This window comes from Labrus mixtus, chromosome 16 (assembly GCF_963584025.1).
Source record: "Labrus mixtus chromosome 16, fLabMix1.1, whole genome shotgun sequence".
NCBI lineage: Eukaryota > Metazoa > Chordata > Actinopteri > Labriformes > Labridae > Labrus > Labrus mixtus.
The window spans coordinates 2,035,168-2,049,658 of record NC_083627.1 but is presented as its reverse complement, the minus strand read 5'-3'; the positions used below and the strand labels follow the sequence as shown (position 1 = coordinate 2,049,658).

General features: G+C 42.9%; 2 protein-coding genes across 11 annotated transcripts in view; one reads left to right on the top strand and one right to left on the bottom strand.

Annotated features, from left to right (window-relative positions):
* LOC132991058 (chloride channel protein 1-like) overlaps positions 1-4,535 on the top strand; it is a 36,230-nt gene extending 31,695 nt beyond the window's left edge. The window contains exons 22-24 of the mRNA XM_061059638.1: positions 332-436; positions 2,415-2,501; positions 3,790-4,535. Of these exons, the coding sequence (XP_060915621.1) occupies positions 332-436; positions 2,415-2,501; positions 3,790-4,266 (669 nt within the window). The 3' untranslated portion in view covers positions 4,267-4,535. The remainder of the gene's footprint in view (positions 1-331; positions 437-2,414; positions 2,502-3,789) is intronic.
* A 3,710-nt stretch (positions 4,536-8,245) lies between these two features.
* Positions 8,246-14,491, bottom strand: part of LOC132991075 (uncharacterized) — a 54,811-nt gene continuing 48,565 nt past the window's right edge. For 3 of the 10 annotated variants that reach the window (XM_061059665.1, XM_061059667.1, XM_061059668.1), the window contains 5 exons: positions 13,236-13,391; positions 12,979-13,157; positions 11,316-11,450; positions 10,302-10,436; positions 8,246-9,333 (listed from right to left, as the gene is read on the bottom strand). In XM_061059665.1, the coding sequence (XP_060915648.1) occupies positions 9,106-9,333; positions 10,302-10,436; positions 11,316-11,450; positions 12,979-13,157; positions 13,236-13,391 (833 nt within the window). In that variant the 3' untranslated portion in view covers positions 8,246-9,105. Of the gene's footprint in view, positions 9,334-10,299; positions 11,451-12,978; positions 13,158-13,235; positions 13,392-14,491 lie in introns of those variants that run through there. The other 7 variants (XM_061059666.1, XM_061059669.1, XM_061059672.1 and 4 more) reach the window with 6 other exon arrangements.

Below are 14,491 nucleotides of genomic sequence, written 5' to 3'. Positions count from 1 at the left end.
CTCAGAGGGGGAGACCACTGACACGCGAGGACGCAGCACCGGGTTTCAAGGTTTAACTCAAAAGCTGCACAACTCTGAATCATCGTCCTGCAGCCACACACACACACACACACACACACACACACACACACACACACACACACACACACGATACAAACACACAAACCCTGAAAGAATGAATCTGCTTTATGTTTGAAGATGTATACACATCATAAAAACAAATGCTGATCCTTCCCTCGGCTCAATTTGAAGGCAGGATTTCATGAGAGCGGCTCTGGACTAATACCAGCCCGCTCACTTCTGTGACCTTGCTTCTCATTGGCTGCTGCAGATCACAGCGTGGGAAGAGGCGGAGATGGACAATCCGATGGAAATCGATGAGATACGAGTCGACCCTTCCCCTTTTCAGCTGGTGGAGAGAACGTCATTACACAAGGTTGGTACAGAGATAAAGAGCGCCACAGAGGTCAGCAGATGTTTAAATCACAGTTTGAGCCCCTCGATGTCTGATGTGGTTAGAATATGTGTTTCTCAAAGGACGATGTCGCCTCTGTCGCATGTTGTGAATGCATTTGATTGTTTCTGGTGAGATGAGCGGACTTCTTTACATTCAGTGATTAATCAAAAAGGTTGATGCTGAGCAGATGCCATGAACGCCGTTTTAAATACCTACACGTGTGGTCTTCCTCACCTTCTGCTTGACCATTTTTCAGGGATTCAAAGAGGTTCATTGTTTATTCCAGAGCATGAAAGGTCCAAGAAAAGGAACTAAATTAAGCGATCAAGTTCCAAATAGTCAACATGTCAGCGCCCGTACCAAGTTTATTTTGGCTTCATCTTTGAACAACATATGAAGGTTGAAGTGTACTGTCCATTTCTCTTTAGAGTCTATGCTTTTAACACATTGTGTACCGTGAAATCTGGAGTATAAGATGCACTTTAAATACCTATTTCTACATCCAAAAAGAGCGTTGAGTCTTAAACACTGTGGGGATCAATATACCGATTTAAAATACTGACAAACGCGCCGTCAGCCGCCACATCACACGCTGCACGCCTACCTGACGCGATTAAAACTTCATCGTGTTTTGAAAGCTGATTCCACGCTGTACTGGGAAACATAGCAACACAGAGCAGGCTAGCTGTGCGACTTTTTCACATCTTTTCTCCGTCATGAGGGTCATTATCATGCATTTACCGAAAACGGTGGGATAATGTTCCATAAATAAACACAATAGAAATCATCACGCAGGACGACAGCTGAACCTTTTATTCCAGATTGTTCGGTACATTAGACACTTTCTTAGAGGTGGAGCGCACGTCACACGTACAGCTCATGTAGAGCTTTTAAAAAATGTCTCCAGCAAACACAAGTTAATTAAAGCTCAAACACAATGAAAGTCACTTTTTTAGAAGCCTGAACTCATTATCATTCATCCAACAACTCCATTACTCAAACACGACTTCATTTAAAAAAGAACCCATGCCAAGTCATCATGAAAGAAACTCATGAAATGTTGTAATTTTCTCCCATTCTCAAACAAATGTGTCTGACTCATTTCTTCATCATTTGCATGAAATGACTCGGCTCGTTCGCCTGCAGTCGTTTTTTTTTTTTTACAGACTGCACAAATTCTCCGTGGACCGGAGTGTGTGTGTTTCTTATCACAGCTGTTAGTCAAGCAAATAAGCATATAAATGGAGTTTCTGAGCACCTCCAGCAGTCTGCCAGTCTTTTGTTGAATGTCTCTCCGTCTGCTCTTTTCTGTTGTTTACTTCTGTAACATTTCATTCTCTGAGGATGTGGGTTACCTTGACAGTGCGAGGGGGGAGGATAATGGCACGTTTAAAAACACTCAACACCTGGATTTATTCTCACAGCGTCTTTGCGCTCAATGAAGACAAACAGCTTAAGAGTGAGCAGAAGAGACGTCTCTTCATGTGGAGCGTTTCATACATGAACCTCCATTATTCTTCTTCTGCGATACAAAGCCAGCAGAACAACGCTCACACTCCTCATTATGACAAATCTGAAGGTGATCCAGGATTTGCAGATATTCCTGGCATACTTGTAAACAGCTTGTGATGGTTTATTCTGTCATCAGTGTCGTTTCATTGTCATGGTAATACTCCGAGTATTCTGCTTATTCATGTGCAGACGAAGGCTTTGAGTGTGCTGATGCATACAAAGAGCTCATCCAGAGTGTGACCTCAGCCCGGGTATGAACAGAAAAACACTCCCAGTGACTTTCTCTTCCTGCGCTTCAATTAGAGCCAGTCGCCTCTCGTCTCTCTGTGTCATTGTGTCCAGACGGAGCTGACGGACGAGTACAGCCTGTAAAAAGTCTGGATTCACAGACTGAGAGGGAGAAGTTTATCATAATGTGACGCATGGCCTTTTTTTCCCTCCACAGACCCACACGTTGTTCTCACTGCTGGGGCTCAGCCATGCCTATGTGACCAGTATCGGCAAACTGGTGGGGGTGGTCGCCCTGAAGGAGGTAAGAACTTCACCTCTGCTTTTACTGTTTCCTGCTGAATCAAGGTCAAGGTTTCTTTATTTGTCTCCCTAGGGAGAAATTTGTCTAGGATGCTGGGAAATGGACAATACATCGAAAACAACATAAACCAGTATTTACAAACGTGCAAAAAAACATTTAACTTGTCCGTGCTACAGTTCACCCAAGCGTCTGCTTGCGTATCCATACACACACACACACACACACACACACACACACACACACTCACTCCTACAGTCACAGGCGCATGCACATGCACACTGTGCACATGTACACATGCCACTCCAGACAGTTTCATACATACATGTCTACAGTTATCTGTACATTGGGGGCCTCCTGGTTTTCCGTTCCTCCACTATTTTTTGCTCATTAATGAATGAATGAATGAATGAATGAATGAAGGTCGCCTGAAATTACGTCAGAGCAGTAAATCTGATTAAATTCTCAATGATCCGAGGCACTAAGAGCCCTCTTCCTTTGAGTCAAGTCCACTTTTCAAAGTCTTCTCTTGCTGGTTTTTGACTTTGTGAGGTGATAAAAACCTGATGTGCTCATGAAGCTCTCTGAATTATGTATGAGTATTTTGTTAGCATAATCGATTTTCCTCTCTGAATGTTTCAGCCTTTCCTTCATTTTATTATTTTGTTCTGTCTTTCCTCATTTATGTCTCCATCCTTCCAGTGTCCCTCCTCCCTCATTGGATCTAATTTATTATCCCTTCATCCCATCATTTACTTACTGTGACTCGATCTTTGCCAGACGTTTATCTACCTCGTTTCTCTATCAGCTCTTTCACACATTTTTTTAGAACAGTTTTCCGACGTCTTGCCCCTGAAATCTTCCAGTTTGTCTTATCGCCATAGCGGTATGTTTCCCCTGTCATACAGAGAGTATGGAATGACCTCAGGAGTCAAGACATGATGTAAAAGAGATGCTGCTGAAATCAAAGATGGCGGACAAAGCGTCAGACTTGGTCAATGTGGCCTTGTCCCCATATCTGCACATTCTCGCTAAAGGGTGCAAGACCATAAGTTGTCCCAATCCTCTAGTCTTTTTCTGCCCTCTTGCACCCTTTCCCAAAGTCAGACTATTACCCAGAATGCCTGTAGTGTTGTGCTAATCGAACAGCTAACCAATGTGGAAGCAAAGGGTTGTTTTATCTTTCTGCTTCTCTTGTTTTGATCCCCCTTTTTCTACACTTAAATCCTTTTTTCTTCTGTCTTTTCTCCAACACTTTTTCCTCCCATCCTTCCTTCCTTCCCTCCTCCAGCTCCAGAAGGCCATCGAGGGCTCCACGCGCTCCGGCGTCCGGCTCCGTCCTCCTCTTGCGAGCTTGCGAGAAATCATCACCCACAACTCTGTGGCTAAAGCTCCACCGTCCTCTCCCACTGCTCCTTCCTCTCCGTCCTCCATCCCTTCTCCTTCTCCTTCTCCTGATCCCCAGCCTCCCCCTCCCCCTCCTCCTCACCTCCAACACCCTCATCCAGAGAGTGAAACAGAGGTGTGTATTGAGGGTGTGAAGTTGGAGGTGGAGGAGAGCAGCTGTAGCAGCTCGTCCAGCATGAGCTGCAGCTACAACAGCACCCTCACCCTCCCCCCCTCCTCCACTCCTCCCCCCGTCCCTTCTTCCTCCACTCCTCCTGTTTCCTCACCTCCTCCTTCTCCCGCCATCCCTCTCTCCACCCTGACGGCCCTGCAGGGACTTCTCGAGGGGGATGAAGACAGTGATGACGAGCCAATGGTTTAGATTAGTCATGAGTGATGGTAATATTTTTTTATAATGGAAAACTTTTATAATGGTGTGAGTGTTTTCTTCTTAATGTGTTTACCTCTTATTGTCACCTTAAAGGCAGAGCAAAGTGTGTTAGCTTGAAGCGACTTTAAAGGTCTGAATGTTTATCTGTTGTTATTTGAAGATTGTGCATCTCTCTCTCATTTCTCTGATCTCTTTGTGCTGATCCGGCCTTATCACCGTTAACTTGTTTTTAACCTTTTGTAAAATAACTTCCTGTCTTACCTTCATGCTGTCAAAGCGTTTCACTCGCTGACCAATGGGCTCCCTTTTACCCGCCTCATAAAAATGGTGACTGCAGTTTATGCTCCTACACAGAAGCATCTCCCCCTCCCCTCGTGTTGTTGGGACGAACCTTCTTCTTTCCCTGAGAGGATTACTCTGAGGGTTTAAACTCTGACAGGAGGGGTAGGACAGGAACTTATTTTACAGAAGGCTAAAACAAACTGAACATGAATAAGGACCAAAACTGAAAAAAAAAAAAAGTCTTGACTCCGCCCCCCCGTCGGTCTTTAACTGAATGTGAAGATTTTTGATACTGCACTCTCTCTCTTCCTGGTCGCTCTGTTTGTCATCCACTCGTACACTTTCAAGGATCAAACCCTGAACGGTTGAGCTGCTGCGGCTGCTTCAAAAACATTTACTTAAAACAATCGTCTCATTACTCTTGGTGTCATTTTTTGGTCTTGGGGTAATAATAACCTTCTAAAACAACATGGAGGCAAAAGAAGGGTACCAAGAGTTGTCATGGAAACAGGGATGTAACGATTCACTCCACTGTGCAGTACGATCAGGAAGGTTCATAACAGGGTTTTATTATGATTTATTATGATTCTGTTTAAAGAAATTAAATTGATTTCAAATCATAAAAAGAAAAAAAAATATTCTCTGGCAATAAAAACGCTGATAAAACCCTTTTTCTTATTTTTCTTTTTCATTGTGATACTTTTTCATTTTGAGGTTGTAAAGGTGAAAATGAAAGAATGCTTATTTTTTCTGACTCACTCAAAATATCTTTAAAAAACTAACAATGAAAATCTGGATTCTGTTGCTGCTGCCCCCGCTCTGTGCAGGATTTCTTCTTTACTTCATCATTAATTCGTCTTTGGGAACGGTTTCTATCAGACGACAGCTGGAGATATTGATTTTTTTTTTTTTTACTGGCAACAGGCCTTCTGGATAACAGCAGACTAATGGAGCCGCTCAGTCCGCTGTGGAAGATTGGCCAAAGCCCCAAAACGACCTCCAAACTGTGCGCTGACCTTGTGGATGCAGCCTCCGAGCTCATCTCATCACGCTTAGGTTGATAGATGGCGCAGCTGAAGGCGGCTGACGACAGCTGAACACCCACTGCAGATATTCTCTTCTTTTTTTTTACCCAGTTATCTCAACAAGGACACCTTCAAGATTTAACAAAAAAAAACATACTCGCGCTGTGCGTCAGAAATCGAGATAATTACCGACTGATGGAAGTCGTCCATGACAGTGACTGACAGCTTATCTGACATCGATATGTGAAATGATGACGATGATGTATGTTGACATCATTAATAAAACTTCTCGATATAGAGAAGTCAGGATGAGATTATTTCAGGATATGAAGCTTCTGACGCAAAACTTTAATCAACAAACTGTCGCAGGGTCGTTGGATGAAAAGCTTCTCGGTGTAGCTCCTATTAGCTTAGCTTAGCTTAGCTTGTTGTATGTGCACACACATGTCGTGATATAAGATGTCTCAGTGTCAGTGAGTTCATTCAGGTTTGTGTCTGCAGCTCGGTGCATTCCTTCACTTCAGGCTTAGCAGCAGATTTTAACTTCTGCCCGTAGGTCGGGATGAGATGAATCAGGCGGTGCGATATGAGTCCTTTAAAACTGTGTAGCAGTGATCCAGTGTGTTAGCATCCCTGGTGGGACACAAGTGATGAACAGCAGAAAACACAGAAAAGATTCTGGATATTTGATGCATTGGACTGTTAAAAGAAAGCAGGATGAGATTTTGTCAGAAAAACACAACGTACACATGTACAGGACAAAATCAGTGAAGAGATAAGATGTACAGATTTGTCCACAGGGGGCGCCAAAATCAACACGAATCTATCTGAAGCTCTATACAGGAGTTAAAAGTTCATACACTTCACTGAAACTAAAACATTCAGATTTAAATCAGACAGAAATGCCGTCCAAGTTTCTCTCTGGCTGGTATTCAACACATTTTTTAATTTTCTGTAAAGTTTCAAACAAATGGCTAATGATGACCTCTGCTCTTCATCTCAGGTCTTAAAACTGAAAAATGTATATGATAAATATTTGTTATCACAGCTTTCTCCAAGTTCTGCAATTCTTACAAAGATAATAAAGTGAGGGGGGGGCGGCTGTAAATATGTAAAACAATGTTTGATACCACCCCGTCTTGTCTCCATATCTTGTCTTGTGCTGAAAAAAACGACCTTCCCTTTGTTTGACCTTCAGGTTTGACCTCTAGATCTTGTCTTTAAGTCAAAAATCGCACACAACTCGTCTTCACCGTTCACACAAAGTCACTAAAGCATGGTGCCTTCAGGGACTTCATCTGTTCTGCAGCGTTACTTTAATTTATTCAAATGTATTTTAGAAATACTCAAAACAAACACACCACACTCTGACGTAGTGAAACAGACACACACACACACACACACACACACACACACACACACACAGAGCCTCTGAGACAGCTCAAAAAGATGAAAGCACTTTAACCAACAAGAGCACTTACCTGTTTTCAGACGATGAGGGGGGCTTTAGTGTCATGAATGAGGCAGATAAGGTGATCATTAAAGTGTTTCAGCTATCACCACACCTCATTGAAGAAACTTCTGCGCTTCAAACAGCAGACAGATCGTAAAGTCATGCCCAGTCTGTGAAAGTCTATGTCAACCCGTGTGTCTATTGGAGGACAGATTTCATTTTACAAGCCGCCTTCAAACCCTTGTTGACAGTGAGGTTTTCTATGCTAGTTATATCACATTCGCTGTTTGTTTGTTTGTGTACAGGAAAACCATGGCGACTGAATCCGAGCGTCTTATGTTGGAGTTGGAGCTGATTAATGTTGGTCAGCAGTTACTTATTCTGCAGTTATCGCAAATAGAAAAAGAGAGGAGACATCAGAGGAGATGGATTGTACGGCTCATTAGCATTGTTAGCTCACACTACTAGCTAGGCTACGTTAAACACACAGAGATTAATTCGACATGTGAAAATGTAGACCAATCACAGGGCTTGCAGTCTGCGTCGTGCACGTCAGGCTACACATATATTCTTCTGGATAGGTACAGGGCTACCTATCCAACTATCAGGTGCTATACAATCTGTGGTCGTGCACGGGTTCCAGGTGTGACCACCTCTCCCTCTTGCATCCAATCTCTGGTCTTGTTGTGCTCTTTCCAGGTGATTGGAGCTGGCCTGTGTTTGGAGCTTGGTCTTCTGATAGGCATTTAGCCCTGCCTGTTCAGCATCCTCTTTCTCTCTCAGCTGCCGTCACCTCGTCCTTTCCTTTTGTTTGGTTTGCTGCACACCTCACAACACTTCACAACACATTTTCACTCATTCAAACATGACTGCTTCCTCATACTTACAGATCACCTTTGTTATCTTCCCTCATTGTTTCCAGCCATGAGTCAGGTGGTCACACAGAGTGGATCTAACCCCCCCACTCCCTCCAGGTGAATTTTCCTGAATATTTCCGTATGTGTTCTCACATCGGCTCACCCCGACTTCACAGGAAAAATTTACTAGGGGCCTGGCAAGAAAAAGTCTGGGGGGAAATGTGACTGTTTGCATGCAAACATTCAGCTCACCCTGAAAATGTTGGTAAGTTTCCAGGATGTTGTGCAAAGATGAAAGCACCATAAATAAAGTTGTGTGTGCGCTTTAGTGACACAGAACAGCACCAAGAAGATCACTTTCCCAGAATATATATATTTAACACAAACAAAGATACATTCATACATACATACAGTCTTACATTCATACTAATACACATCAGTTTATTGGATTTTTTTTGTTTTTATAAAAAGCAATTTGATATATTATTACTTTGTATACTGTGTTATACTGTAAGGGCTAGGTCACTGTTAAAAAGCATGCACTTTCTTTTGGTTGTGTCCATATCGTGTGTTTGCAAATGACTCAAAGTAGGTTCGGCACGATCAATCCGAGCAACAGATCGGTCTGCGTGGTCTTTACAGAACATCTCATGTTGGGTTGAGACCAGCTGTCAATCTAAGCTAAATGCACCAATCAGCAAATAGAATACGTTTCTGTTACGAGGTCCTGCAGGGCTGCTCAGATGAAACAAAGCTTCTTCCTGCGCTCGAGCAACTTGAACAAACCACTTACAATTATTTGCAAACACTGTACCCAAGTTTTATTGAGTCCATGTTTGTTGTATTGCACTGAATATTTAAATAGGCCCTATCTGTCCTCACCCCACATCTATCTGTTCAGTCCTGGTTCTTTGGTCCGATAGGTCCAGACTTTATGTGAATCCATCTAATCTCCATACGGTTTGTTTCAGCAGTCACTCAGTTGAAGTCTCTTGTCTGCGTTAAACATTACGTGTTCCATATCACATACGTCCTTCTTGGCATTTAGTTTGTGTACATTACATCCCACGTCTCAAAAAGTCTTCCCATATTTCCTCTGACTTCCGGTGGGTAAATAGTTGGGAGGGTGTTGGGGTTGGGGATAGAATAGCTTGATTGATTATTGAAGTATTTATTCACTGTTTTTTGACAGTTTCGTCTGGTCCTCTGTGAATCAGTTGGTCGCAACAACAACAATAGAGCTCTTCTCTGCCTCCTCTTTCTCCTCCAACAGTTGGACAACGCAGGGCGTGACGTCGAACGGTTTCCTCCCTGCCACAGATTCAGTGGTCTGTGCTGGGAGTCCTGGACTGGAGCCTCTGGTAGAGGAGGCGTCCTCTCTCAGAGGGGATGGGGTCAAAGAGCATGGCTCTGGCTCCAAGGTTAATGTAACCTCTTCTACCTGTAAGAGAAGAAGAGTTTCAAAAAAAGTGTTCACATATCCTTAAATCTAACTTTGTGACCATCTTTAATCCATTGTTTTCAGTATCAAATCTTAATGATGCATTAGTTGGGGGTAGCCTAGTGCGGACCGGGTTTGAATCCAACCTGTGGCTCCTTTCCCGCATGTCATTCCCAACTCTCTCCGACTCTATCCACTGTCCTATCTCTACATGAAGGCACAAAAAGCTCTTTTAATAAAAAGGTTGCATTAGTTATTACTCAGATTTGTTGATGAATAAAAACCAACTGATTGGGGAGGTACTCCATAAGTAATATGGGAGGCAGAGCCTTCATATATCAGACCTGTCTCCTGTGGATTCATGTCCCAGTTTCAGTTCTGTAGGCATTCATCCTCTCTACCCTTAAACACAGCCTAGTTAAGTTACACATAGTTAAGCTTGTAGTAGTGGTGGCTTGACATTGAGACCCTTGTTATGCTGCTCTAGGCTAATGGTTCGCTCTTTAGATCTCGTAAGTAAAAAATTCAGAGTTTCCGGTCTGATACATCATCTGGAACGTCCGCTGAAGTCAAAACTCTGACTCAGAAGAACTTCAGTAACCAGAGTTTAAAATCCAAGATGGCTGCTCTGTGCGTTAACAAAAAGTCAGCATAGTTAAAGCGGTACATTATGGTGTTTATTAGCAACTTTGTCTTGTTTTTGTGAAATGAAAATCAATCACACAGATAGTATCGTGCATGTTCCATCTGTTTAACTATTACATAGTGTGTTGTTATCGCCTGGTATTAGCTAACGCAACAAAGGTACTCCTTAAGGCATCCATGCCAGGATCTTCTTGGCCACAGAACATTTAGATTTTCATTAATATAGATGAAACTTTTAGCCATTCTCTGTCTCTTCTCTAGTCTTTCATTGTTCCAAAGAAGACTTTGAAGGAGAAGCTTTAAAGGTCATAGAAGTCACTCACCTTCGTCAGCTCCTCTTCCTCTTCATGCTGCTCTGGGATCACTTCAGATTCGAGTTCCGGCTCCTCTCCGACCGTCTCTACCACTCCTCCGACCATTTCCGCCATCTGTCCGCTCATCTGCTGGACTATGTCCACCTGCAACCAGTTAAGTTTGCTCATTTAATTTCTAATCATTTTTGTTGGACTGGAAAACTTGACAAATGTTCAATTCCTAATGCCGGCATCATTCATAGAAAGAGAAGACAGACAAAGAAAGAAGGACAGGCAGAATACGAGCTCCCCTGTCCTCACCACAGTTTGGTTTGCCTGTGCAGGACACCAGAGAGAAAGAACAGATACTTAGACGAGCACCACAGACACAGATGCTGAATCCAAATGCCTAGAGTTGCAAACTTGCGGACTTTCCAGCATGCTACCCTGAAGACTGGGCAGTTATAAGGGTGACCGTTGTCAAAATTCATCAGGTCCATGTTTGGCTATCATGCAGACTTTTGGCAGTGCTCCATGCAGGTTTCTAGCCTGTCTCCTACCTTAGCGACTCCCCTGGTAGTTTCTCCCATCATTCACTGCACTACTGATGTGTGATTAATGTGCCTGCTGGTATAAACAAAGCCAGATCCAGAAAACAAAAACAGATTAGCCAGGATGAAAGCACGCATGGAAAATGACCAAAAAGGCTTTGCATAATATTAACATCCACTATGAAAATCAACTTTTTTCACCTTTGAAGACACGTGCCTGAAATATGAGATCAAATTAGATAAACCTTAGAACCCTACAACAGCAAGAAAGTATAAAATGCATTATAAGACATGCTGTTTTGCATTGTATAAAATGTTGACCTTGCTCATTCTGTAACACACACTACATGTAGATGCTTACGATACTGTATAGATATAGACTCATTCAGCACTCTGCCCTTGAAAATTGTCATAGCTGCTTTCCCACAATCTGCTAAATCTAGTCCGCAGAGTCTGTAATCTGACCATTTGGATTCAGAAGGCGATTGCCTACATGGTGTGCCTCAACCTGCGCAGCTCCCCACAGGTCAGCTAGCCGAGGGTGGGTGGGAGGACCGAGACTGTGGATGGTGCTGTTGGGAGTGGCTTGGAGGGAATGGGAGGCACTGTGTGGCCTGTGCTCCATGGGCTGTAATCAGAAACAGAAAAAGAATCAGTTGGTATTCAGAAAAAAATGTAATTAATATATTTTGAAATGTTTGATTTGGTTGTTGATCATGATCAATGGCTGAACAGTGTTTTTCTGTTCATTTGTTGCCACCAACTAGATCCCACAGTTGTATTGTAGTTGTTCAATAACGGAGAATGATGCCTAGTCATGCCAAACATGACAAAGCACTTCTATTCCTCCCGCTTTTGCCAACCTTTTCCATTTTTTGTGCCTCCTTCTTGTCTCTCATAATAGTCTGCTTCTGCTTTGAACACTCCTTTCAATTATGGTGCAGCAGAGAGCATTAGGGAAATGTCTCCGGCTCTTCAGCCCAGACTGATGCTCAGAAAATTGACTGACTGATTGAAAAGCGTTATTATAAATGTAATTTAATATATTCAATAGTCTGCTTCACACGGGGCACCACACGGTAAAGCTAACAGGCTCATTTCCATTGTGGTCCCGGATCAGTACACCCTTTTCTGAGACACAGTCCCCGACCTTTTTCCAGTTATTATTTCATAACCCTCCATTTTTTAATGAGCTCTGAGATGTACTAATGCACGAGTGACCGAGAAAGCTGGAGAACTCTTTTTGGATGTCATGGTTCATCGTGATTCACTTCATTTGCAGAAAACCTCTAAGCAGCCTGAGAGCTGGAGGCTCCGAAGCTTACTTTTAGCCAATATTTACAGCCGACACATCCAACCAGTTCACACGGCGTTAGGCCTGTTAATTCAAAGTGGAAACATTTGAACTTTCATTTCTTTGTTAGAACTATTCGGATCACTCAGGAGGCACCTTGACACCTGTGTACCAGGGTCCTAAGTCTCTAACTACACTCTTCTCCTCTGTCGCCCCCCGGTGGTGGAATGAACTTCCAAACTCCATTGGATCTGCAGAGTCCCTCTGCACCTTTAAGAAAAAGCTAAAGACCCAGCTCTTTCATGAATACCTACTAACTTAATGATGATGGTCTCCATATTATTGATGATGATGATGGTAATGACGATGGTTTTTGTTTGATAACGACGACTTATAAGATGGTTTCTATACTGATTAGAGCTCTCAAGAACTGCCCTCAATGTTGTGCTTTGCCTCTGGTCACTTCCTGTCAGCACCTGTGTGTCCAATCAGACTCAAAGCTGATCGTTTGCTCTTACTGACATTGTTCCCTTTTTTCTAGATCCTTGCTTGTGTTGTACTTACTCTCTGATGTACGTCGCTTTGGATAAAAGAGTCTGATAAGAGAATTGTAGAATTGTGTAGATATACCTGTATGTGTGTTCTTGTCTTCATGTTAGTATTGTTTAAAAAAACACATTTAGGTAAATGGCGCATCTTCTTTCTGTTGGATAAGGCCCAGTGTGTTTGATTATTAAATACATGCAAAGATTAAACGCCCTCACCTTCGCTAGTCGGCACCAGAATTACTAGTGGGTTAAATTAATTATTAACATTTTGATATTTTTGTCCTTCAGCCTAAATGAAGAGTCAGTGTGCTGACCTGCTGTTGGTACTGCAGGAGCTGCTGCTGCTGGTACTGGTGGAGATGTTGCAGCTGTTGCAGCTGTTGGAGTTGGTTGTGCTGCTGCAGGGTGAGATGAGTCTGGTGCTGTTGAAGGTAACTGCCTACTGTCCCCTCGTACCCCTCAGCAGGTGTACCCCCTGCTCCACTGCTGCCACCTGGAACAGACATAAAAACACTTCAGAGACATATTCAGGTGTATGGACAGGATAACAGAGAAGATACTCAATCCTCACCAGCTGCCATAATGTAGGAGCCCCCACCAGGTGAGGCCACGCCCGAGGGTTGGCTGGTGATTGGGTCCCAGGCGTCTGTGGACGACAGGCAGTACAGGCCCTGTGAGACGTAGGTGTGAGGCCAGACATCCGCAGAGGAGTGGTGGAGTACCTGGTCTGTGCAGAGAAACAGGCAGATGGAAGAAGTGTGACACAGGGAGTACTTCTTCAGTTTAAAGACTCAATAAATCCCAGAGTTTTAACTGAAGTGCATCCTGCCTGGAATGCAAATTATGCCTTTTTTAAACACCCCACCTGTTTGAGGATGATCCAGGTTTTGTTTTCTGGGATCAAAGTTAACACAATCCTACTCCAACAGTTTGAACAACACAAACTGGAGATTTAATCCGGATTAAAACCAGGATTTGATAACCTGATCCTCTCTGATTACGCTGATTATGTAATCCTTTTTTCTTTTGAACAATCTGTTTGCCACATTTAATCCTCCCTGGTCCCTTAAATCATGTTGGATTACTTTTAAACAACTGGGTCCTGTTCATTTATAATTAATAATATATCGAGTTTGACATGGCAGCAAACACAACATATTTTAGAAATAGTAGAAGCTTTGATACTAAAGATTAAGAAGCGTTTGTTTGAGAACCTCTACACTGAAAAAAAAGGCCTATTCTGTGTGTGTGTGTGTGTGTGTGTGTGTGTGTGTGTGTGTGTGTGTGTGTGTGTGTGTCTGTGTGTGTGTGTGTGTGTGTGTGTGTGTGTGTGTGTGTGTGTGTCTGTGTGTGCGTGTGTGTGTGTGTGTGTGTGTGTGTGTGTGTGTGTGTGTGTATGTCTGTGTCTTCATGTGGAGCTCCTACTGTGGCATGCTTCAGCAATGAAACACAATGTAAATTCACAGACCGGGACCCCAATATGACACCGTCACAGAATCAATATTAATGTAACGTGATGACGGCTGAGCTTAGTTACGGCACTTTTTGGGTAACCACTCTGAAAAGGATTGTTGATCTTACTAAACCACAGAGATTTTCAGACACAGAAATAAATATTTTTATCGATGTGAAAGAAAATGTTCAAAGATTATATAGCTTCAGGCACATAAACAGGGGATCAGGGGAAATGAGCAACAACAAAAAAGAAGAACAGTTAAAGAATAATTAACAAGCACACTTTGTTCCATGATGTAAAATATTGGAAAAGAGCAGAAAGAACAGCAGCAATGGGATTGTTTTATACCTAACCAAACAAAACAGCGACTT